At 44.2% G+C, this 26115-nt stretch overlaps 1 protein-coding gene across 5 annotated transcripts; it reads right to left on the reverse strand.

The window, feature by feature from the left end:
• Positions 1 to 54: 54 nt before the first annotated feature.
• LOC6549767 (zinc finger CCCH domain-containing protein 18) lies at positions 55 to 25572 on the reverse strand. Of its 5 annotated transcripts, none has more exons than XM_026981631.1 (9): positions 25380 to 25572; positions 22401 to 22557; positions 16641 to 16722; positions 12049 to 12218; positions 11668 to 11946; positions 4485 to 5007; positions 2808 to 4080; positions 1889 to 2554; positions 55 to 1821 (listed from the first exon to the last, which is right to left on the reverse strand). In XM_026981631.1, exons 2-9 carry the CDS (start codon positions 22458 to 22460, stop codon positions 762 to 764), a joined length of 4113 nt encoding a protein of 1370 aa, XP_026837432.1. In that variant the 5' UTR covers positions 22461 to 22557; positions 25380 to 25572; the 3' UTR covers positions 55 to 761. The 5 variants fall into 5 exon arrangements, with proteins under 5 accessions (XP_026837432.1, XP_026837431.1, XP_026837430.1 ...); XM_026981630.1 differs by having other exon boundaries at positions 25374 to 25572; XM_026981629.1 differs by lacking the exons at positions 22401 to 22557; positions 25380 to 25572 and adding an exon at positions 21322 to 21759 and having other exon boundaries at positions 16641 to 17625.
• Between the last annotated feature and the right edge of the window lie 543 nt (positions 25573 to 26115).

Consider the following 26115-nt stretch of genomic DNA (forward strand, 5'->3'; position numbering starts at 1 on the left):
TTCGTCACTACGTGGACTACCACAGAGGACGAATGGCAGAAAAACACGAATCGATCGAACCCAAGACTTTCTTTATTTTGGCACTTTATTTTAATTTTAATTGCAATTTGTTTATTAATCAAAATTGTACAATAATATCAAATTAATATTAGTTATTTTAGTTAGTTTATCCATTTAACGGTATCTATACAACAAACGTTAATATTAGTAGTAAAAAAAAAAACAAAAATAATCAAATAGATTATGTAATTAGACGTAGGCATTATGGTATTATCGAATTACGATTGGAAGAGGCGTGGCAGGACAGTGGGAATGGCTTCCACATTACATATCGATTTTGTTCACTTATTTAACAATTAATTCAATTTGCATTTCGTCTTCCATTTACCGTCAACTTTGCAGCTTTTAAAACCCATTTATTATTCAATTGGTTGATTGGCCTTATATTTATATTTGCTGCTTGTCAAATGAAACTAAAGCCCACGGCCGAGCATTTGTTAGCAAATAGTTAGGGATTATGGATATGTGGTCAAACAGAAGGTCAGTTCCAGAACGTCATATATAGTAATTATATAATTTGATTTCGGGAAAATTAATTCCTGGCTTTAGTCGCTACGTTTTGTTCAATTACTTATAATTCAATTTGAGCTGTGGAACAGTTCAGCATTTCAGTTATGCATGTTCGATTTCTGAATGTATAGTTCGAGATTTGAAGTTCGATTTTTTGCAAAATATAGGACTGTGTTTCGAAAGGTTAAGGGTCACTTGCGGTGGCGCAGCTCAATGATGGTGGCACCCGAACCACGTCTCAGGTTCTGCTGCTGGTGGTTCTGGATGTGGTGCTGGTGGTGCTGCTGGTGGTGGTGATGGCTCTGCTGATGGTCCACCTCGCTGCTGCGCCGCACAATGCTCGCCGTATCCTTGTTGAGCTCCACGGATGGCGGCGAACGCGAGTCCAGCGAATACTTGGCCTGCAGCGGATACTTTCGCGATCCGTAATCTTCGTCGCCATGGATCACCCGGTAGAGGTCTGGCGCCTGCTGGTGCAGGCCGCGCAGATACAACTGCTTCTTGTCCTGCTCCGGATAGCCGGCATCATCCTCATCGTTAGCAGCGATCTTGGTCAGGTCCTTCTGACTGCGACTGATGAGATTCACAATCGATGGACTCTTGAGGCCGCCCTTCAGCGAGTTGTCCTTGCCAGAGAAGAGATGCGGATTGGACTTGTAGTTGGCATTGGGTCCCTGGCCCAGGCCGTAGCCAAAGCCCGGCTCCTGCCGCTGTTGATAGTTGTTCCTGGTGAGCTTTTCGATGTAGATGGGACTAGGATCGTTGCTGCCGTTCATGCCGTGCACATTGAAGCTCTTGCTGCGATTCAGAACCTTGGCGTAGGTGCGAGCCGGCTTGGCTGGTCCTTGCTGTGCCTGCATTGCGTTTGGATGGCCATTGGTGTTGGGGCTTGGGTTAGGACTCTGCTGATTTAGCTGATTCTGGTTGTGGGGAATCCCCCTTGATTGCTGCTGTTGTCCAGGGGCAGAGAGGTAGCTCCCCCTGGCCGGAGCCGGCTGCTTCTCCATGGCATTCCCAAATCTCTGGGTGCGCTGCTCGTGCAGCTTGCGTGGCAACGTCTGAGCCGAGCGGTAATCCTGCTGCTGCTGGTGCAGATTGGGCGTGGAGCCACTGAAGCGCTGGCCATGCTTCTGGTAGCGACCCAAAGTGTGCGCAGCCGTCACTGGTGGCGGAGCCCTGGACTCGTAGTAGTCATCTTCGCGCTCTAAGCGCTCCAATCGCTCCATTCGCTCATCCGGACGCTCCATGTTACTGGAATTTCCAATGTTTAGCTGCATTAGTGCCAAAAACCCTAAGGGATTAGCAATGATATCCTTACCGCTGACGTGGCCGTCGTTCGTAGAGGTTCTCCTTGCCATAGAGCGTGCTGGAGTAGGGATCTTCGCCCAGGTAGTACCGCTGCCTGGGACTTATGGCCTGCTCCAGGTGCTGCAGTTGGGGGTCTGCGGATTCGGCACGCTTGAAATTTGGTCGCGTCTGGGTCTCTTGCTTGAGAGGATCACGCTCCCGATCCCGATCCCGTTCCCGCTCTCTTTCACGCTCCCTTTCACGCTCCCTGCGTCTCTGATTGTCGCTATTGGAATCCTCGGAATCGTGACTACCGATATGCCCATCGATCACATTGTACTGCTGGTAGGTGGTCACCGGCGGACCAACTCCACGCGGATCTTGTCCTGGACTGGGCGATTGCTCGCGCGACTTGCTGGCCGCCGATTTCATGCGGAACTTGCGCTCCGCGCTGGCCGAACGGATTTTGCTGACCAGCTTGCGCAGCGAGTTGCCAATCACCTGACCCATGCGGCTCGACTTGGACGTACTGACGCCGCCGCTCATGGCCGAGAGATTCGATGTGGATGCCGAGGTGGCTCCAGGTGCGCGTAGGTTACCAGCTCCTCCAGTTGCCGGCGGATAACTGGATGTGGGGGCGAATCGTGTGCGCTGCTGCTGCTTCCGGCTGAGCGTCATCGTGCTGGCAGGCAACTCCCTATGGGAAATAAATATTTGTTAGTTAACAGTCGTAAAATATATTTTTCAAACATATTACAAGAGTTTTGAACTATTATAAAGCCGATAAAAAAGCTTATTCAGCTAAATTTTGAAACTCACAGATATAAAAAGTAAATTCTTCAAAACCAACTTTTTAAATATTATATTTTGAAAGTGTTTATAAATTATAAATAAATTCAAACCGTTTTTTTTTTGTCAGATACAATAACCTATGTAGCATCATAGCCCACCTGGTCATCAGGTAATCCACCTGCGGCGAGGACGAACGACTGCGACTCCTGGGCGGCGGCGAGTAGTCCGGAGGAGGCTCCAATTGGTTGACCTGCGACGGCATCGGAGCCTGCGACTTGACTGGCAAATGGGCGCTATGCGATGTGTGGGATGAGTGGCTGTGGGTGTGGGTGTGGCTGTGCTCGCCCAGCTTCTTTTCGATGGCACGTCGTCGCTGCGGAACAGTGGGTCGTGAGTTTTGGCCCAGCTGGCTGCCACCACCTCCACCGCCAACGAATTCTAGTGGAGGAACTGCGGCCGGCGGAGGAGCAGGTGGCTCATAGCTCTTGCCCCGTCCATTGACCAGAGCGGGAGCCACTCCATTCACCGCGTGGCCATTGATGTGGGTGCCATTGATGGTGTTGCCGCGATGACCGTAGGCCACCCGCTTGTGCGATGGCTCTTCGGCACGCGGTGATATCATGGATGGAACTGGTCCCGGTCCTGGTCCCGGTCCAGGTATGGCCTCCAGGTCGTCCAGAGCATCGCGGGAGCCACGCATCGAGCGGGCCAGGAACTGGGAGGACAGGCTCTGGCGCTTTTGCTGTAGTATATCCTCGCGGCTGACATAGCTGTCCTTGGGCTGGCCCACCGTCTCCTGGGCGAGGGCAGATCCCTGACTGGAGCCGGGACCGCTGACCTTCTTCTTGAGGCCATTGCGACGGATGGTCTCCTGCAGATCGTCGCGAAAGGCCTGCGACGAGAAGTGATTGACCGACGGACCGGGTTCCTTGCGTTCCGACCAGTTCGAGATGCCCTGGAAGTATTTGGAGCGACCGCCAGCCGAATTGGCCGGTGCCTTGCGCTCCAGTGCGGCGGATGCGGTCATGGCCATGAGATGACGATCCCTATCCCGTTCCCGTTCCCGCTCCCGCTCTCGTTCCCTTTCGCGTTCTCTTTCGCGCTCCCGCTCCCGTTCCCGCTCGGCGCTCCTGGGCAAAGTCTGCGGATGATGGCCATGCGAGATGTGCTGCGGATGCGGATGCTGCTGGGTGGCCAGATGGGATTGGGCATGGCTCTGCGACTTGATCGTCACATTGAAGTAGCTCTTCTTGGTGGGCTCCACCTCGGCATCGGCCTCGTCGTCGCGGGAATCGTTGGAGGCGGTGGACTCGCTGCCAAAGTGCGACTCCAGCCACTTCATGGTCTCGCCCTTGCGCGTCTCCTCCTCGCGATCAAAGTCCAGGGGTCGCTTGGTCAGCGCATCCTTGCGATCCGCCAGCAGGGCCACCTCTGCAATTGAATGACACAAACATGCTATCAATCAAATCGAATGTAACCGGATTGCAAGTGCCTTTCCATCAATCACAAATGATCTTGGAACCCTAAGCTAACTAATTAACGTGCTTAATGAATAAATGTAGAGTGTCAGAATCTCGATTATGACATGTATTGTACCTATTTAAATTATATAATATCTTATTTTCGAAACCAAATTAAAACGAGTTTTTCGCTCAGTCAACTAATCTGATGTCATCGATTATAACGTTGTCGAATATGTCAGATTAAATGTGGAACGATCATTTTATACAAACAACATGGTTGGTTCGATATAGAAAATCCCAAATATTTATATAGCAAGAACTTAAATTAAGGAATATACATATATCGTAATTTGTTGTTGCGGATGCACTCACCCTTCTGTTGCTGCTGCTGGGATCGGCGCAGCTTGCGCATCCGGTCCGATAGGCTGTCCCAGTCACCTGGTCGCTCCAGATCGGCGGGACCGTCCTTGTCCATCTGGGTGGTCTCGGCGGCGTAGCGCATCTCGGTGGATTGGAGCCGCCCGTTGGCTAGCACGTCCACATGCTGCTCGTCCCGTTGGCGGAAGAACCGCTGATTGGCCGCCGTGGTGGTCACCTGCTCGCCCACCTGCAGCTGCAGGCCACGATCATCTGAGGCGCCGTTGGCTGGCGGTTCGGGCAGCTCGTCGTCGATGATCAGCTCGTGCTCGGTGGTCCGACGACTCTCGGTGACCAGGGTGCCGTCCTCCTGGGCCAGGCAGCGCTTCTGCGTGTCCTCCGAGTCGATGGTCTTGCGCGACTTGCTCCGGTTGGCCACCACCTTGGGTCCGAGCGGCACCAACTGCCGCTGGCTCTCCGGCGAACAGAGTACGGCCTCTAGGTTTTCGACTCCGTCGCGAACTGCATTCACGTAAGTCTGCAAAGTTTCAAACAAATTGATTAAATATAAATACAATGGGCATAAATTGTAATTGTCATAATATCCCCAATTCACTTAGCGAATTTTCCCAATCGGTAAGCCAATATTATCTGCGTCCCATTCCCCACACTTCTCTCACAAAGGGTTGCATCATTTTTGCAGCGATGCAGTCACTGCACATGGTGGCTCCTAGCCCGTTTAGCCCAACCTCCCGTCCCCATCCCCATCCCCATCCTCCTCCTCCGCAAACCCCTTCCTCACTTTAGTATTCAGAGCAAGACAGCGAGTAACCACAAAACCAATCCACACAATCCACTTACTTTTTCGAGTTGCCAACGCGGATGGGGCAACGTCATTGGGGTAACGGTAAAAGTCAAGAATGCGACTCAAGAATGAGCGGTGAAAAATGGGTGGGGGTACACAGAGAAAAATATTTAGGTAGCAAGTTGCTGTACAGCAATACAATGCCAGCAAAAAGGAACTTCATTGTTGTAATAGATTGTTATAAATAACATGTTTCAAATGCTTGGGCTAGCTTTTCAAGCTGATATAATTCAATTAAATGGAACAGAATAAAAACATAGCATGGGATCCGAATTCCAGTGAACACATTGTAGATATGATATCAATTTGTATGATTACATATCCTATTTATCTAGGGGACACATTTCTTTCAGTGTACTGGGGATTGCAGAAGGGATCGCTTCGGCATGGACAGCTCAAGGTCGAATGGCAATGGGTATCGCATCTTGGATTTCTTGGATGACGAGCAGATGGCACGCCTGGGTGACGCTGGTCAGTGGATGAAGAGCTGAGGAGTTGTACCTCTTCGTCATTCGAAGCCACAGTCGAATCCCCCCCCATACGTTTGCGCCGCCCCTGAACCTCTTGTTTTTTTTCTTTTTTCTTTTTTTAGTTTTTTGTTTTATTTATTTATTTTGTGTTGTTTGTCGACGACCTTGCGTTAACGGTAACGCGCGTAGAAAGTGTTTTGTTGTTGCTCAGCCAGTTGATTTTTTCCATCTCTCTCGCTTTCAGCCAGAAACTTGATGGTCAGTCAGCCTCTAAGCCATATTTATTTACCCATCCCCCCATCCCCCCTTCCCAACACTCAAAACCACCAATCCCGTCTGTTTTCTTTTTTTAAAGCCCCATTGAACACGAAATCTTGAAGCATACGATATACATATGTATAAACATATACATGTGCTGAAAAGCTGAAAACTTCTTCGATCGATGATTAATATCAATCGATGACGTTGCTGCTGACGCAGAGGTGGGCACGAATCACTTCTTCATCTCCTCCGCTTTGAAAAGTTGGCTTTTTATATATTTATATGGCCCTTCACCTTTATAGCCCCCTATACGAACCCCCCTTTCGGCGATTTGATTTCGGCATTGTCAAGTTATTCGTCATTGGCCAAAAATACCGTAATCACCTTGGGGTCATTATGGTGCTTATTTTTTGGAATAGCGAGCATGTCTTTGATTTATCTGAATCTAATTATTATTTAATTATTATTAAATCAGCACTTTATGAAGCATTGCGCGATGCGTGTGCAAGACCCAAAATTTCATTAAAATACTTTAAATGTATCGTTTACTGCCTTTCATAATTTATTAAACATTTAAAGGACTCTTAATCGATTTGTTTCGCAATTTCATGCTGGACTTCATACTTTATTAGGCACTCCATGGAACTTTTAAATCCCACATTAGCAATATTTATGGAAGGCACAATCAGCTATCCAGTGCCACCTAAGCCCCACCCAGCAAAATCCTGGTCAAACCCAAGTGCGTTGACAACTTTTCCCGCATATTGTGATTTATCTTGATTCGCTTTATTGCCTTCACCTGGCCGAATCCCAAAGCCGAAATTGAATTCCAACGAAACTCGGTTGGAAGCGGAGGGTTTCCCAGGTGCAGGAGGGCCTGGAGGCTATGTACATAAGTACTCATACTCGAACTCGTACTCGAACTCGAACTGGTACTTTTAGGCCCCGATATTTCGTATGCATGCACTCATGTTGCGGCCAGCATATTCAAATGGACATTTTGCTGGCCAAGTTGCCTGGCCTGGCATGACAAGTGGCCAAAACCAAAAGCCAGCAGAAAATATGTACATAAATGAAAAACAAAGCAAAATCGCAATGGGAAAAAAGAGAAATGAGCAAATTTTGTTAAAGCCAAACCAAAGGGGGCGGAATGGCGGTGGATCTGACTCGGTATTGGTATCGAAGCAGGCTACACAGAGGAAAAAAGTACGGATTTAATTGGTAAAAATTAATTGTAATACTTGGTATAGCTTCCACAGACACAGTTAAGCCATGTCATTGAGCTAGGAAAACATTGAGTCACCTTAAGATCTCGGTATCTTCTAATCCTGATGTATATCTTTTAGAAATATGTATGATTTGGGTGCCTGTGTTTCAAAAACTACCCACTATTACAATAATAGGAAGGTATACATTAAAGAAGAAGTATATAGGTATCTCCTGCTCATAGTATAATACAATTTAGGATCTACATTTGGTATCGCTTTGTTACAAAAGTTACCCAGTAACCCACTGATAAGAAGATACGATATAGGAGCAAAGGAAGGGTTCTTAAAATACCAATATCGCCAGTTCATAATGCATATGGTTTTCAGGAAACAATGGACGACTTTAGCCTTTTTCCCCGTGTGTACACGGTGGAGTGGATCGCTTGGACCCAGCGACCAAGACCAACCAAGACCAGTTTGCCTTGGGAGTTGCTCAACCTCTCCGAACTGAGGCAAACCGAACCAAACGGAGCTGGGCTGAGCGAAGCGGAGCGGAATGGAATAATGGAATGGAATGGAGCAGAGCTCTCGATCGATTATTATTATTGTAATTCAGTTAGTGTGCGGCCAACGCCAACGCGCCTGCATATGATAATGATGTCTACACAGCAACAAAAACCGACCAATTCCCTCTTCACAACACCAACATATCATCAGATAGCATCAAAGGTCGTTTGTGTGGGTCGCAAAAAAATCCAAATGCCTTCGACCTTATTTTGTATCACAGTAATTGGATATTAATAATTTCAATAAAAGCAAATGAACAATTTCTTTATTTCCAATTATTATCGATCTAAATACCTTTTAATGAGATAACAAAAACTGATCTTTTCTGCTTGCAACCCAAAGTATAGAAGGGTACAAGGTAGTTCTTACCAACTTAACGAATGGAACATATTAAGTACAACGGAATTTTTCCAAGTAAGGTCAGTTTCCAAAACTGCATCAATAGAACCCTTGAAAAGCACCATTTAAAAGACAAGTAAGTAAGTCAGAAAGTTAGGACCGAGTTATAGTAGATTTTAGAGGTCGCAACATATGGTTTAGCCCATTGCAAGTGTAACTAAGTGCCAGGGTAAGCGTTAGTTGATGCGGGTGTTTTTGGGAATTCAAATTCGAAGTTTGAGTTTTGCAGTGGCTAGGCCGCTATGCAGGGAAAGATACTCGGGATCAGTGGGCCTCGGACTCCAACTTCGACTCGGAGTCGGTTTATCGTTTCCGTTGCGTGAATTGTGGAGTCTAAGCCCCTAATGCCCGCCTTGGACCAACTTTAAGCCAACTTTGGGCCAACTTTAGACCAACTTTAGGCCCCCTGAACCTCTGCTTGGCCCGGCTGCTGCTGCCGCTGCCGCTGCTGATTGGCATTTGCTGATTAGAGTTGTTTGGGCTGGATTGGATTGGATTTAGCATGTGGGGGCACCTAGACTGACTCGAAACGAGTTTTCGACCAGCCAAGTACCCACTCACACAGAGCGCTACGTGGTCACATAGATACACCTGGAGATGGAAACTGCTGAGACTGCCGCTGAGACAAAGCGTGTGTACTTACTTACGTACCGAGAGATACAAAATTTAAATTCAAATTCCAAACACTTTTTTGCGGTCACTTTCCACAAAACTTCTCTGAATGTTGTGGCATGGACGAATTTAATGTGCTATGTACGAGTATATCTCGCACCGATTCCGCAATTTGTTCGCAATGGGGTTTGTTGGGCTGGGATGGCTGGATGGTTGGTCGGTTGGTGTTTGGTTTGTTTGTGTATATCTGTATCTTAGGTTCATGGACCTGCCGCAGACACGCCTAGAATCCAAGAAAGCCAAGCAGGAGCAACGGCAGCGGCAGCGGCAGTGGCAACAGCAGCAGCAGTAGCTCTTTGGCTATTGATTAAACCTGGCTCAGAACAGGTCTGCCCGGGCCGAAAGCCAGCTGCTCTGGCGCTGACTCTGTCTCGCTCGATCATCCCAGTGTGTATGCCTCGCAGTGTTGACCATCATTTTAGCCATTAGTTGGTTGAACTAAAAATTAAATAGCTTGTAACCAACGAGCAATGTTTGTCTTGTCGATAACATTTACAGCTAAACGTTGGAATAGGAGGCCATCGCCCAATACCAGCATCCAGTGCTTTCAATGTTCAAAGCTGGGTTCAGTTGGGAAGCTAGGATCAGTCGAAGTAAGCTTGTTTGGGATGTGGTGGAGCGGACATCTCTGATGCCTTGTAAGTGTCCGTATAACGACCACAACAAGAGCCCCAACACATCTTCAATGGCATTACCTTTTTGGCTTGGTTAATTGCCAACTACCGGTTTATGTTGGTCTTTTGGGTACCGAATACCACGATGGGAATTTGTTTTAGGGGAGGAAATTTCGGGATGCTTATTGGTCTTAATTATACCATTAGGTATTGGAACATATCGCACCTTGATAATTATGCAAATTGTGGCTGTTTTGCTCCTCCTCCTTTCTCTCGTTTCTTCTTCTGCTCGGCTGTTCCGCCAACTTCTTCACAAAATTATCGATGCTCTAATCTCTGTTGCACCATCTACTAACTTGGCCAAGACGACCCACGCATCAACAACTAAATTAAAACAAAAGCCAGGCAGCACAAACACGCACACACACACACATATACAAAAATCAGCTATTTTAAATAGAGAGAGTGTAGCTTGTTTTTGTAAACAAAAAACCAACAACAACGCACAGCCGCAAAGATTGACGATACCGATAGATGATTAACGATTATCGTGCTTTTCCACCGATTGTCTTTAGCGCGGATTGTCTTTAACCAAACAAAAAGAAACAACAGTACATCAATGCAAAACGACACATTTAATAAGTGTAGTTAATATCGTTAACTTTAGCAATAATATTTGTTTGCTTGGATGTACGGGATGATCAAAACTGTCCGTAGTGCGACTGCAGCCAAAAACGGTACGAAACTAAATGTCGGTGAACGAACGAATGAAAACTTCAGTTGTCTGCTGACGTCGCTGTCGACGCCGACGGCGAAAGAGAGGAGAATGTAACATTAAAAAAGATTTTTTCAAAAGAGAAAAATGAAGACTGCTTCAAAATGTACTCTTTATGTTTGAAACCTGGTTTAAAACTGGCTTTAAACATAAAGAGACAATTTGAAGCAGTCTTCTTTTTTCTCTTTTGAATTGGAATTGAATTGAATTTGTCTTGAACAGCTGATTTACTTATAATTAGATCGCATAAATAAACATGATTGCGCAAGTCTATATTATAATTGTGACGCATAATTTAATATTATCCGACATGTACAAAAATAATAAAAAAAAGATCTCTACGAAATTCTGACTTACACCTTGTATAAAATTATAATCACATTAGTACACAATAAGCTCCTTGTTATTAATTATTAATGTTCGTCTAATGATGCAACGTAACATAATTTAATATTATCCAAAGTGTACAACTTGCCATCGGAAATTTGACAACGCTTTAAAATTAATATTTTATCAGAAAGAGTTCAACACAAAACCAGTAAAATAGTTTAGAGGTTTCCTCGGTTCATTGCATTGGGTGTGCACTGTACAACAATAAAAAAAGCCAACTATCCAGTGCTACTACATTGTTGCTTTTCACGCCGAATTGGTTTTCAGTTATGTACGCCAATTTTCGGTTTCGGTTCGGCCTGTCCACAGTCCTGTATCCTATTACACAGGCAAAAAACACTCGAAGAAAGATTGAATAGAAGGTTTGGAAATCAGCGCAAAATAGTTGTATGCCCAGATAAGTTGGATGCTTACTTCGAACTTTTGACTCAGTGAAATGTTAAGTGAAATGAATTCCAACCTCTCCATATCGAATAAACTGCTACTGGCAGTACTGACTACTGATCTTGGCCTGAACCGCTCCTGTTTTCGTTTAACCCAACCGGTCTTGGGTCGATCTTCTTCTTGTTTGGAGCGGCGAGTGCTGCAGAGCGCCACTCGTGATGGAGTTGAAAATATGGTGGGGTCGAAGCCGAAGCTTAGGCCCAAGATGAATAGCACAATCCGCCGTGGGGGGTCGAAGGTCGGAAGTGGGCGCTAGTTCCACGACCGAGTGGAGGTTCGGTCCATCTGGCCCCTTCTAATGGGAAAATGGAGCTCTTTCTCGCCTAATGCTTGGCTTTAAGGCCATTTTCCAGCGAACCTCTTTTTCTTTATCTTTCGAATCTATCGTTAAATTGGAAAATAAAGCTAACTTGTGACGAGCAAATGGGAGGGGACAGTGGAGGGGACTGCTGGAAAGTAAGCGTGATTTCAGGTTTCAAACATCTTAGTAGCAATTAATTGAAACCCACACCGATTTGATCATAAGTACCCACCTGATCTGTAAAGTCGCCGTGATGCTGTACGTCCTCCGTTTCGTGGTAGTCCTTGATCTCCTCGTGCGATATGACCCTCTTGTCGTCCGTCTGACGCACCAGTCCGTCCACCGGACGGGGAACCATACGCTTCACCAGCTTTCCGGCTCCATCGGCCGGTCCGAATACCTCTTGGATTTGGGCCAACTGCGTCTCGTTAATGGCGCCCGCCTGCAGGGCGGCCACGTCGATCAGCTGGGCATTGCCATCGAGGTCATCGGGCAGGTCAAGGTCGCGTTTCTGAATTCGAAATGGGGAGAAGCGAAAAATGGCGATTTAATGGTAAGTACGAGTACAGAATTCACACTGTTCATTGCTATGCATTCGCATCACTTGACCCACCTCAGTGGTTTCCGTCTCCTGTTTATCGGTGTCCTCGGTGGTGTTGGTGGAGACAATCGGCCCCGAATCCTCGATCACTTTGCCATCCTGCAGCTTCACCTGTCGCTTCACCCTCGTTTCGATCTGTCTGGTAGTTGTGAGTTCTGTCTTGCGCTTGGTTATCCACTCCTCTGCGAATTGAGTACATAACTGAATTATACTGACGAATTTATTGAAAGTATAGTGCTTGACATGCATATAATCCTGCCAAATATTGAAAAAATGTATATATACCTTCTTTTCGTGAAAAATTTTGAAAAAATGCATATATACCTTCTTCTTTTCGTGCTATATTGAGAATGTTACAGGAATGCCTAAGTAGATAAGACACATTTCGTTTTGTAATTTCAAGCTATTGTATTCAGTTGCAAGGAGTTTTATACACAATATCCGAAGCTTTGAATCGGTTTTGGGCTGCATCCCAAAAGGCGGCTACCCAAACTGGCAGATTGATTGGCCATTTGAAGCTCGGGTTTGGGCCAAAATGAAAGCTCTGCAGAGCCGAGCTTTTGGGGCAGCCAACTGCAGATTTGCAGACAGGACCAGATGTTGCCCAATGGCAAACAGTTGCAGTTGCTGGCTTCGTGGTTTTTTTTTTTTTTTTTTGTATTTTGGCACCAATTGCAACAGAGCCAACTGCCCAAGATGCCTCATTTGCATGTGGATAATGCCCATTTTGAGATCTACTCCGTCGCTTCTAACAAAAGAAGTCGGAAAGTCGGAAAGTCGGAGGGGCGTGAAGCGCTCCAGCGCATTCGAGCTGCTCGCCAAATTACGTAATCCAGACCAAGTTGGTCTCTCGGCTAACTGTACTCCGAGCCTAGTGCTGTCCATTTTTTTTTTTTTCATTTTAGGAAAAAAGGCTAAACCTAACCCGGCACGTTTTCATTTTCAGATACAAAAAACCTACATTGCTGCTTTAATTGTGTTTAAAAGGGGGGAAATGAAATAGCCTATAAGGTGGATATTTAACAAGTTGAAAAAAATCCTACAATATTTGTTTCACATGATTTTCGAAACTCAGGTTGTGTAATAGGGTTCTCTCATTCTACAGATACGTACATTCAATCATAAGAAAGAAAAATTCAAATACCATAATACATACATTACATACATATCAAAAGTCTGTCATAATGGAAAATATTTGAACTTTGCTATACCATTTTAGTAATTAATTATTAATCTTTTTAGCTTATGAACCAGAATTACGTAAAATAAGAAATATGAATTTGCTTATATTCTTTAAATGTAAAGCAGCTATTTCGTATATTATTTATATATTTATGTTTTTAAGGTTGGGCAACCTGTAACCAGCCAAAGACCAGAGTCCAGAAATCTGAGAGCTGGGAGTTGGGAGCCCAGAGCTCCGAGCACGGACATCCGCGAGATTTTCCCGCCGCCGCTTTTGTTTCCTTCATCTTGTGGATGCAAAGGGAGCAGGGGTTTTCTCCGCAGTGCCTGGGCTCCATCTCTGGCCACTTTGCCGCCCACCCCGCACCCGCTGCCCATGTGGATCTCGGCTGCATTGAGATCGCTGGACCATTAAAGGTCGCACTTATATAATCTATCTGCATTTGCAGCGGCAGCGGCAGCGGCAGAAACCGAAACGAGACGTCGCGTTGTCTGGCGTCTGTCTGAATCTGAATCTGAATCTAAGTGCGCGACTTGTTTCGAATTCGAGACCGCAATTGCAGTCCGCTGGGCAGTCGATTGAACTACAGTCCGCATTGGCTATAGAGCACGTAACCCTTAGGGTACTGATTGTTATTACTAAGTTCATATTAAAGCCAATCGAACTACAGTGTGTACTATTTTCAATGACAGTTGCAGCTGAGATTACAAATGGGCCACTTAAAGAAGACTTAGGATTCTGTGTACAGTACAAAAAAGTCTTCTTAGAATTACAGTAACTACGTTACAATTAAGTAACATTATTAAAGTTAGGTTTAAGTATAGATACTTCCGCATCTACTTATCTCAGATGCTTCATTTGTTTTTGATCGACATTTTAGAGCATTCCTTATGAAGGAGGTGTCACTGTGCCAAGGCCTTTGCCCATTGTTCGTCTATATATATGTATGTATTTGCCTGACCAGACTGTTTATCTTTATCATTCGCGCACACTATATATACATATCCGCATTGTTGCAACTGCTGCTGGTTCAGTTTTTACCGCCCCCCACCGCCCAGGTACCTCCACCCCTCCCCCCCTTTTTTCCCTTCCTTCAGGGCAGTCAACCACTTCATAAATAGCAACAATAACAACAACAACATCGACAACAACAATCACAATTAAGCAAACAAACGGCACAAGACGAGGAGAGAAAAATCGTAGGAAAATGTGGCCAGGAAAATGCTGTGGGTAGGGGGAAAAGTGGACGAAGGGGCAGGGCGGGGCAACAATAAAGGGGCTTTTCAGCAGGTTGGATATCGGGTGCAATTGCATTCTCGGTTTCGTTTGCCATTGTTTCGATCGGATTCAAAACCAAAAGTGAAGAAAAAAAAAAAGGCAACAAATATACCGACCAAAAACCGATTCGCTTCAATCGATTGCGCTTGGGCTCTTGACGCTAATGTGAATTTATGTTACTTCGCCACGCCCACTTAACAAGCCTCAATTTCAGCCGATTTCCATCGATTTCCACCGATTTCCCCGCACTTCCACCACCGATCTGTCTGCAGGTCTTTCCACAGCACCCAGATATTGCATTACATCTCCGGCTGCGATCAGCACTTGTACTAATTGTGGTATCGATTATGGCCTGTCAACCTATCCTAAATCCGATTTGCCCCTTCCCAATCGCATTTTCCATTTCATAGACCACCCGCTGGGCATTTGTCTTAAGTTAGAAAAAGATTATGATTGGAAAAATACCTATTAGGAAATATGAAGGCTACAGAAAGCACAAAGGAACCTAAAGTGGGCACCATATTTAGAATTGGCTTGTGCATATTGCCTATCTTAACCTATAGAATTATACTAATCAGGACGCGAATTATGACCTTATAGCCCTTTTTGAAATGTAAATTTATGAAAACACTTATAGGCAAGCATGGGAAATTAATATGCACAAAAAGAAATATATAGATTTATGCAATTAAGTGACTTTCCCTTTCTGGTCGCAGCTAAGGAGCCACTTCCTTTGCAATACAAATAAAATGGAAACCAAAGTAGCAGGTCGGTGGCAACTGGCAAGTGGCAGGTGGGAGGTGGGAGGTGGTGTCGCTAGGTGTAGCACCAATTATTGTAATTTTTCCAGCGCTTTTCCTCCCATTTTTGCATATGGCTTGTCGAGCTGGCTCGCGAGTTGATTTTTAATGATTCGCTAACGTGGGAAATCTTTTGCCGCTGCAGCAACATTGCCTTTTCCTTGGATCATTTTTCCAGCAATTCAGTTGGCAGTCTTCCATGCATTTGCATTTTGTTGTTAGCCGCTTGTTATTTCTAATTTTTACACGTTTTTTACGGTTGTTGTGCATACATTTTTCAGATTGCCGCAAGTAATCGACTTATTGTTGCAGTTGCAACTTGCCACTTGCCACTTGCTGCTTGCAAGCTACTGCTGTCTGTGGCGCCTTTGTGTTATGTTAATCACATAATTAAATCAAGACTTTCTATGATTTCCGCGGGTGGGATATATAATTGAAAAAGAAATAAATAAATAACAGCAGGCAGCGAAAGGAATTTGGGATTAGCAGCTGAATTATGAATATGCAAATGGATCGGAATCGCATTCATGGCTTTCGCTTGCGTTTCTCAGCTTCCTCAGCGGCCATCGGGTCGTATACTTAATGTGCGACAGCTCGGCTACTTAGCACAAAAGCAGATTTGCTTTGCCAAATTAAGCATCAATTCAATAATAAACTCAACACACATCTACCATGGCACAACCAGTGAGTAATCCAGTGACTATGTCAAACCACTGCTATCGATCCATCCATATCTCGGCTGTTCTACTCACTCCCAGTGATCATCTCATGCTGATGGCAATTTGTTGGCTGCTGCTTGGAGGCTTGGACATGCCAATGGTGATGATGTCACCTGATTGGCTCACCCACGAGCTGTTCAGGCAATCGAGCTCGGAAAGTCAGAACGTTGCGATTGATCACTGTCTTGACATGAACTGTCGAACCCACTTCGTCGCTGGAGATCGCAGTGATGTGATAGTTAAGCGATTGCCTGTGTCCATAAATACTGTCATTTCGTGTTCGACATTAAGGTTAGCTCTGGATTATCCCCCACTTATCTAGACTTTACGGAGCTTAACTTATTGGCTAGCTAGTAACCTAATATCTAAGATGGTGTATAGCCTGTAAACTCTTCAAGTCTTTGGTTGAACTCTTTGGATAGTTACCAATATCTGGTAGCTCTCGTGGGCTGAATACAACTTTCAGCCAATCTAGTGAACTAACTAACTACAGAACTAACTGACAGAACTTAGTGCACAGATGTGAGCTGCTAACTTGGAAGGTATTAGTAAAGTAAATCCCTTGCCCAATCTAATGATAGTGCTTAACTTCCGCTAAGCTGGCTATGAACTAGATGAACTCACCTTCTTTGGTAATAGCTTCTGTATCGCAATTGCTTGCCGTGACCTCGTTGCTTTCATCGTCATCTTTGGGTTCGAATTCGACCTGCGAAGTATCAATGTCGTAGAAGTTAACGCGGGTCACGTGACGCACGTAGTCAGTGGTGGTGGTTGTGGTGGTGGTGGCGTTAGTAAAGCTCCCGTTGGGCAATGACGATTGGACGCGGAAGATGACCGGCTGGTGGCTGGCATGTGGGGCAGGATAGGCGCTCGATGGCCAATGGAGGCCATGTAGGGAGCGCGGTGGCTTTGGAACGGCGTTCGCTGGCTGCAGTGGCATCCAACTTGCATGGCCAAAAGCGGGCAGTGGTGCCGTGGCTGTGGGCGTGGCTGTGCTACAATTATGACTAGGTTGCTGGGGATAACTATCCGGATTTTGTCGATTCTGTGGATCCGTTTGGTGTTGATTTTGATTCTGTTTCTGTTTCTGTTTCTGGTGGTGCAACTGCAGATATCCAGCCGGAATGGCTGTGTCGCCCGTGGATGCCGATGAAGACTCATTGCTGCTAGGGGAATCTCCACTTCTGGCCACCGATGGTGGTTGTTGTGGTGCTTGGTGCGGGTGGTGCTGGTGTTGGTGGTATTGGTGGTGCCGCTTGGATGGTGCGTGGCCGGGATCATGGGCATGGTCGTGGGCGTGGCTGCTGCTGCTGCTGCGGCTGCAAGTGCATGGCGACAGTAGGAGGATCACCACCATTCGATCATCTGGCGCTGGCGGTTGCAACGGTGGCTGTGCTCTAACTGCCGACTACATCTGCTTGCCCCACTGTTCCCGCCAACTTTCCGTTTCTGTTCCCTTTCCCGTTCCCGCTTCGCTTCCGCTTCCGCTTCCAGTTGCAGTTGCACTTCCAGCTCCAGTTTGTGGTATTGCTCGGCGGCAAGTCCAGAGCTCGCACCACATCGCAGAGCACGATTCACGGCTCCAGCTCGCGAAGATTAAGTCCGGATTCTAACCAAGCCAAACCAAATCGAATCGAATCGTAAGATAATTAAGCCACCGAGCGGAGAAAGATAGATATAGATAGATATAGAACGGAAACAATAGCAACTAAAACAGCAACTGCTACAACAATTTTTAGCCAAGTTACTGCTCAAACACAGCCAGAGAAAAGGGTACTACTTAGCCTGATACAAATTGTAAGGTAGCAACAAGCATACACAGCGTGCTACTGGTTGTGCTGGTGTACTAAAATCCACTGAAATTGTATTTAAATTATGTACCCATATTCGTTCGAGTGATAACCATGGATGATACACCTCCGCCCTTTCAGTGGGCGTTAAATTCCTCAAGCGTTAAGCCTAGAACGGTTCTGCCAGCTCATTAAGCCGCAGCCAAGGGCCATAAATGGATTCGGGTCCGGCATTTGAGCCACTACATCTGTTTTGGTACGAACCTTTTTTTTTTTTCGTTGGCCAGCAAAAGAAAATACAGGCAGAAACCCAAAAGGGAAACGTGCACAGTTCAAGGCGATGAATTTTAAAATAGAAGTGGAAATTCGGGCGCAAAACAAACTTTCGGGCCCAGCTTGAATTAGCTGGACCCACAGAGCGGTCAAAGGTCAGATCACCAGACCCACGATGGGGCGATGGCAAAACAAACAAAAATTACAAGACCCTGTGGCCTGTGAAAATGTTGCCCTCTGACTGCAGTTGCTGTATTAGGGAATATTTGGCTATACACGAAGATATCTGGCTGGATTTACACAGAAAGTTAATAAAGGGCTTACGAAATATGTAAATACTTGAATCGGCAAATTATTTCAATACCCTACTTCTTGGTAAAACTTTACATATTTGAATACTAGAAATAGTGTCATAACTTGCATAACTTTCCCTAAACTGTTCTTCTATTAGTTTCCTTCGTGATTTCTTAATCTTCCGCTAATCTGTATCGATCTGAACCACATGAAATACTAACTGTTCTAGCAATTCCAACGCCGCCGATCTTCAGCTTCTGCTTCCTACGGATGTTCCCCAGACGCGATATATGTATCTATGTACATCCACAAGCTCGTTGGTGCGGGAAAAACGATTCTTGAATCGATAATTACGCAAACGGACAATAAATCTTGACCGGGTTGTCGACTGGCTGATTTGCTATTTTCGGTTTTAGTTTTTAGCGATCTGCCGATGACGTCAAGCCACCACAACAACACACACGTTATTGTGACTGCAATTTGGCCGTTTTTGTAATTGCTTCCGGTCAAATCGATTTGTTGTTTTCTAAAAGGGAATCAATGGAAGCTACCGCAAACAAATAAAAAACCTAAAAATATGGCAGAGAAGCTTCTGAGTTCGGATTGTCTGAATGCCGCTTAAGGCGATGCCCATGCCGATGCCTCCTCTTTTGTGACGGGCTTACTTGGGCCAAAATCAAAGGGGGTCTCTGGTGGGGAGGGTGTAGTCACGCCCAACAATGAGTCACCAGTTGAAAAATCTCGCTTGTTTTCGGGGGAGCTGGAGTTCGGAGTCGCAGCATTGGCAAACTTTGACAATTCCTAATGCAATCGCAATGCCTTTTACTTGACCCAAAAGCAACAGCAGCAAAGCACTGGAAAAAATCGAGCTTTCAGATGTACAATCAATATTCAGATTACTTTTATGCAGACCTCAGTCTTTTAAATGCACAAATCTTGTCTTGACTTTCGTTCTAGGTGGATAGCAGGGTCACACTACTCATGCTGTGTGACCAAGCATCAATGAAAAGCATTGCTTCAGCAGTGCTTGTAAACAAGAATTTTCTTAAGAATCCAGTTGTACCTGCCTTTAAGTTCCTTATTTTTTGTTCGTGTGCTGCGACAGCAACTTCATATACTTGAGCAGCAACAACAAACTTGCAGCCGAGCCCACAAGTCACGCACTGGTCAGCCAGCGACGAATAGGTATCCAAAACAACTACTGCCAGCCAATCCCCCAAAAAAAAGAGAACCCCTCTACCCAACCAAAGTCCCCTTTTCCCACCGGCATGTTGTAGTTGCATTTAATTCACGCCTTTTGGCCATACAAAGACATTGAATTGTGGCTGCTGTCCAAAAAACGCAACACACAGGCCAAAAAAGAGTTGTTTTCCTTTTAGAAGAGCGGGAAAAATCTTAAATAGTTCACCCACAACAACCACAACGGACAAACAAGTTGAGCACGTACATATAAAACAACAATAAACAACCAGCCAACAAAACTCTTTTTCAAAAAGGCAGCCACACATAACTGGCAACTAACAGCAACAATAATAATAGCAAACTGATATAACAACAACAGCAACAACAACTGCATTAGTTGTGGGTGCTAGTGAAAACCCCCGCCCGCATCCCACACTTCATGCCACCCCCTTTGAAACTAGATGCACTGGAAAAAACTGCGGCAGTACCAGTACAAACATTATTGTTCTAGTGAGATTTCATTGTTATTTTTTTCTATTACAACAATTTAATAATGTATTAAGCAACAAGTTCTGGGTGGATACTATGAAATAAGCAAAATGATCTAAAAGTGCCAACCCTTTTCTCGCTGTGTTGTGTCCAACACTTTGTGTGCAGGCTTTGATTTGTTGCTATATGTGAGTGTTTCTCAGGCCTTGTTGTTATATTGCCTGATCTCTCGGACTTTGGGGGCCTCTTAATGGTGGGAAAATATTTCCGTGGCCCGTTGCAAAGGGGCTAGCGATACTGGGCGGGGGTGTGCTGGATGAGGATTGACAAACTGGCAATGTTGCACCAATGGTAGAACTAATTCGCTGGGCCAACATTGCGTATGCGCGATGGGCCATGTGGGTTGAGTGATGCAACACGCAAAGATCAACAAAATGGCAACGAAATAGAAGTACAAACTAAATTGTTTGTTGTTTGGCAAATATGCAGCCGAACAACAACAAATGTCACGACAACGAATGGAGCAGCAAAACGAAGCGAACAACATGCGAAACGAGCGACGAAGAGTGAGTGCAAAAGCAAAAAGGCAAAAAGGCAAAAAGCTCGAGTTAATGATTAATTTTTTGCACGTATACGCCACTTGGGCCGCAAGATCTGGCAACGGGAATGGGTCGCATATAAATATATATCCAAATCTACAATATAACAATTCTGCACAGCACAAAAACACATAGCATATCTTTTGAACGACAAACAATGCTCATCGCAAGAAATTCCATGCGCATGCAGATAAGTGGCTGAGCAAAATCTATTTGTTGGCCTAGTTTTCTTAATTGTTATTGGCTTTTCGCCTCAAGTTGGTATTCACTATTTACTATGGTCTTGAAATTCAACTGTTCTGCTGCTGTTTATTTAAATATTTTCCACACTTACTGCCCTGCTGTTGTATCGAGATCAAAATTGCAAGTGTAACGCAATATTTGCATGCATTTAGATACATATTCACATAAGTAGATAAATATTCAATATCTACGCAAGGTTTATATGCCTTACTAATGTCCTATGGATATGTTCAACCTTGTATTTATATATCTTACTAAGTAATGCAGATGCAAGTATTTTGTTGAGTGTAGACCGCTAGAACTTTCAAATATCGAAATGCACCTTACACTTTCTGAGATATCTATGCAAATATTCAGCCAAATACCTTTCGAATGCCTGCTATCACGACCTATGGACAAGTTCTTGGGCGCACATATTTTTCCGAGTGTACTTGCCTCCCGCTCACCCCTCTCACGTTCGCTGGCTATTTTTATCTCTTGCACTGTCACACTTTGCACTTTGCCTTTGCCATTCAGGCAATTAGCGCAAAAAACCGCACGAACAATAAAAACCAAATAAAAAATACAAAATAACAAATAACAAATCAAGTGCAACGCGACAATCAACCAACTAAACAAAGCACAATTCAATTTAGATCAATTGAATTCGAGGGGTTTTCAATTTAAGCGGTTGTGTTAAATGAAGCGCCAACGAAATGGAAATTGAAACCGAAACGGAAAACGATCGTGCCAAAAAAAACCGAATACGCTGGAAAAACTGAGTGCTGAGCAGCTGGAAAACGGAATGGAAAATGGAAAATGAAAATCCGAATGAGCGCGCGATCGCGAGCGGCGTGTTCGATGGCGCGTCTGCGACTGCTGGCCGTCGGTAACTGCACCGTTAGTTTGTTACACCTGAGCTGAAAAACTTTATTATTTTTTGTTGTTTTTTTTTTTATTTTCCTCTGCCGACGTCGACGCTGGCAGCCATTCATTGTTTTTGCCCGCTCGCCGAGAGCTTTACCTGAGCCACCTTACGCGATTAACGTGGCCCGAATGTGAGTACACTTCCAGCCAACAGGGGAGTACAGTTGCGGTCAAAATAATATGGTTATGCGAAACCTCACTTTCTGTCATGGAAATAAGCAAAATATTGAATTATCTCAAGATAGGTGCCTACAAGTATGCTGTGATAAATGAAACGTCTGAGACTATTGTCCTTTTAAAAAAGAAATATATTTTTGCACACTTTTAGACACATTTATGTGTGATTTCTCTCTGTGATCTTTTTGATCTTTTTTGCATATATATGTATCATTATTTGACAGGATTTTAAGAAGTTATTCAATAAGAAAACATATAGAACTTATTGATACATTTCAATTCTTCTGGTGCTAAAAAAGTGGTTAATTTGCCTGGCAAAAGTACGCAGCTACCACTATTTTTTTGACCGCAACTGTAGGTAATGGTATTGTTAGTAACTGCGATGGGTTAGGGGGCAGTGGGTGGTTTAAAGGGGTCCATCTAGCACTCACCAGTTCGTTTTGTTCGTCTTTGGCGCCAGCTTTTGATTTGATGGTCTTACTTAAAGCCATAGCCGCTGCAGATTTGTCAGATTTATCTCATAAATATATATTCGTATGTATTACGATCACTTTTCTCTTACAGTTCTTTGACTTTGCTGATTTCAATCTGTTTGAAATAGGTAAAGGGGATTTTCGGTCAAATTTTTAATCACATTTTCACATAAACAGTCTTTTAATTTATTCATTCATAAGGAATTAGCAGTCCTGATTATATTCATGAAAACTTTTTTAAACAATATGGTTTAGCTTTTGATATTTAGATTCACTGGTTACCGTCTTAGCTTAGCCGAGTTTCAAACTTTATTCCCACTTTAATGCTTGCTGAAAAGTATGCTCCAAATCAAAAAAAAACTTTTCACAAGCAACTCCGAGAGATGGAGCCACTCGATAGTGAATTTAATGCAATACCAAAGATATTTAAAACTATTTATAATCACGCTCAAAATATATGTACCCACACAATATTTATTTACGCTTTTCACAAGTAATTTCTGTTTCTGAATTCATTTCACATATCAACACAACTTTCGTAGACTCTTAAAATCGTTTTGTTAATAGTTTAGAAAAATAGTTATAGAATAGGGTCAGTTGAAATAATAGTCAATAGTTGTGTGTGACATAGCATCGATTGCGCCTTCAGACCTATAATGTACAATTAAACCGATAAAAAGGTGTTAACTGATTTACCATTGAACCTGTGCTTATTTACTCGTGAATAATTCGTATAGCTGCAATGATTGCGGCTGAATTTCGTGTGCCTATTAAAGAAATTTAATGATTGGAAATCTACAAAAAATTCCCCATTTCCATACTAAATCAAAGGATCAATTATTTTGTTGTCGTCCCCTTGACTCGGATTTTGTGTTCTCCACTTCACCGATCTTTGGCATCGGTCGATCATTTGGATAATTGCTGCCTTCAAACAACTTTGAACTGACGGAGCGGCCCACTCGCAGTTTTGCCGCATAGTTTCGAACGCATTTGGTCAAAATGAGTTTTAATTTTCTTTTTTTGGCCAAAGCCAAAGTCAAATCTAAAGCATTTGGTACGCCTTCGCCTGGCGACCCGCCCCCGCCTGTTAATGAAACGCTCAAGCGTTCTCAAAACAAAAAAAAATTTAAAAAAAACAAAGCCAGTAACTAAAACAGAAACATACAGACTTAAACACAATATTACTGTTGACACACAAACGGGGTTTGGAGTCAACAAATCTACCAAATCGGAGGACTTTACGATGCTCGGCGTCAAGGCGTTCTGTCAATGTATACGTGCACGGAGAGAAATACATCTGGTTAGATATTAAATAAAATACACAAACATAGGCACACAAGCATTTACTCTCTCTATTTAATTATTTAACTTATCGGCGCAAACTCTGTTTCCAAACATAGATTAAAGACCGAAAATAATCGAAGATACCGCATTGTTCATGGGTTTTTTCCCTGTGTAGATCTTCGAATCGATTTGCATATGTACATTTTACACACAGATATAGTCATGTCTGTGTATTTGGACATATATCAAATATTGATAGCTGCTCAAAATGACGAAACGATCGAGTTATTTGCGCGACTTTACTTAACTCATTCTTGATGCTGTTTTCTTTCTTTCTTCGACCCACACAAAGCGAGTATCTACCATATACATTATATACACGTTATAGAACCGTGATCTGTCTGGGGTTGACTGTATGTATTTGTTGTGTGGCATACACAAAGTGGAACTTGTCAGTTTGTCGTACCTGTAACCACAGTGCAGCATTCCTAATGCGATCCTCGCCTTGAATGAACGAACTCGATTCGATTTCATTGAGTAAAACGAATAGTTTGGTGAATGAAGTGATGAACAAAACACTAAAAATGTGTTTATTGGCTAATTCGTTGGACCAAATCAATCATGAATTTATAGCCCAGTGGATATATCAAAAAAGCTAATAAAGCTATAAAATACCTATTCATTATACATAGGAGTCTTTTCAGAACTTGAGGCTAGGACTTCATCCCTAGGTTCCACTGTGATCACTGTGATCATATGCAAAAGTTATTGGGGCGATCGTAACGAAAGCAATAACAGTAACAACGAAAAACAGGGCTAACTGATTCAGCGCCATCGATGTGCGTTAACTCAATTCCAATCGACTAGAATCCACTAGAATTTGATTCGTTCGGATTTGTGCAGCTAATGGCAAACAACCCACGTACACTGACTATATATGCACCTTATAAACTAAACGGTATCGCCTACCCGCACTTGTACGGATGTGTTCTAGTTAGATCTTAACCCGCGACGAGGATGATACGCGAGGTGCCTCTCTTTGGAAAAGGGCAGGTTTTACATTAGATACATACCTATGTATGTATGTATATCTATGTGTATGATGATTTTAAAGGCCTCCGTTTACACTTATTTCGCAATCATCTTTTCGAAGTTATCCCGCTTTCTGATCACTTAACACTGGTCAACAGCAGATCGCATATTATCGATCACTTAACAAAAACAAAAAACAAAAAACAGAAAAAGAAAAACAAACAAGTCAAGAGTTTGAGAGCTGTGGACAAACATGTGGCTGGTAAGGGGCTGGGGTATTGGCCAATTAGCCAACATACACACACATTGGCAAACAGATGTTCCTAAAAAGGCCAATAGGGCGTCATACAGGCCGCTAAAAGGCAGTGGAAACACGCGCTTCTCGTTCTTTCAGCGGGAAAGTGGTATCCTTGCAATGTCATCACGTGCCAAAGGGCCAAAATCATAGCAACAGGCAATTAAATGGCTGAAAATATGATTTTCATTTGGAACAGACTTTCAGCACAGATATGTGTGGTTAAAATGGGGATATATTGTGATATTTATTAGCAGGAACGCGGCAAAGGCACAACAACAATACAGTAAACACAGTGCATCCGATGGGCACTCACTCACACTCACACGCGGACATTTGGAGCCGAAGAGGGGATCCAATCGAATCGAATCGAATCGTATCGGGTCGGATCGGATCGCGTTGTTTTTGTTATTTTGGAGCAGCAGCCCCAGCCAAATGGTTTGTTGCCAGATTCACAACTGATCTACCTGCTTGGCTTTGCTTTTGCCGTTTGTTATTCGCTTTTCAGTGGTTGTTGCTGCTGCTTTGGCTTTTGGCTTTGGCTATAGCTTTAGCTGAAATTGGCGATCGCCGCTCCCTCTTGGCGCAAACCCCCAAGCCCCCAAGCCCCACCACTCCACCCCCCCACTAGCCCCGCGCTGTCGCAACGATCGGCATTTTCCATTTTGCGGTCGGTCCATCTGCTGGCCATTCATTCAAGTCCGACTTCGGACTCGGAGAGCACGAGAGAGCGCCAAGCCAGTCCGAACAATCGAAATCGAACTCAGTTCGAATCTGAGTCTGCATCTGTATCCGAACAGCGGCAATACCCTAGCTTCGAGAAAAAACCTTAAAAAATCGATTCTTTTTGAATTCCAATTTCATGTTATTTATGTATATGTTATTTGAAGATCCTTGAACTATGTACTACATTAAAGGGTATTTCCCATTCGCCGCCCCGGCGAGATTCTGGCTCTCCGCTGTGCGACAATATTTGGTTCGAGCGACAAGTTGCCTGAAGGTTAGACCCAAACCGATCCGATCCGATCGGATTGGAATGTTGGCCCGTCGCGAAAGCGTTGG

The sequence above is a fragment of the Drosophila erecta genome, unplaced genomic scaffold (genome assembly GCF_003286155.1).
Source record: "Drosophila erecta strain 14021-0224.00,06,07 unplaced genomic scaffold, DereRS2 tig00000126-arrow-pilon, whole genome shotgun sequence".
Taxonomy (NCBI): Eukaryota; Metazoa; Arthropoda; class Insecta; order Diptera; family Drosophilidae; genus Drosophila; species Drosophila erecta.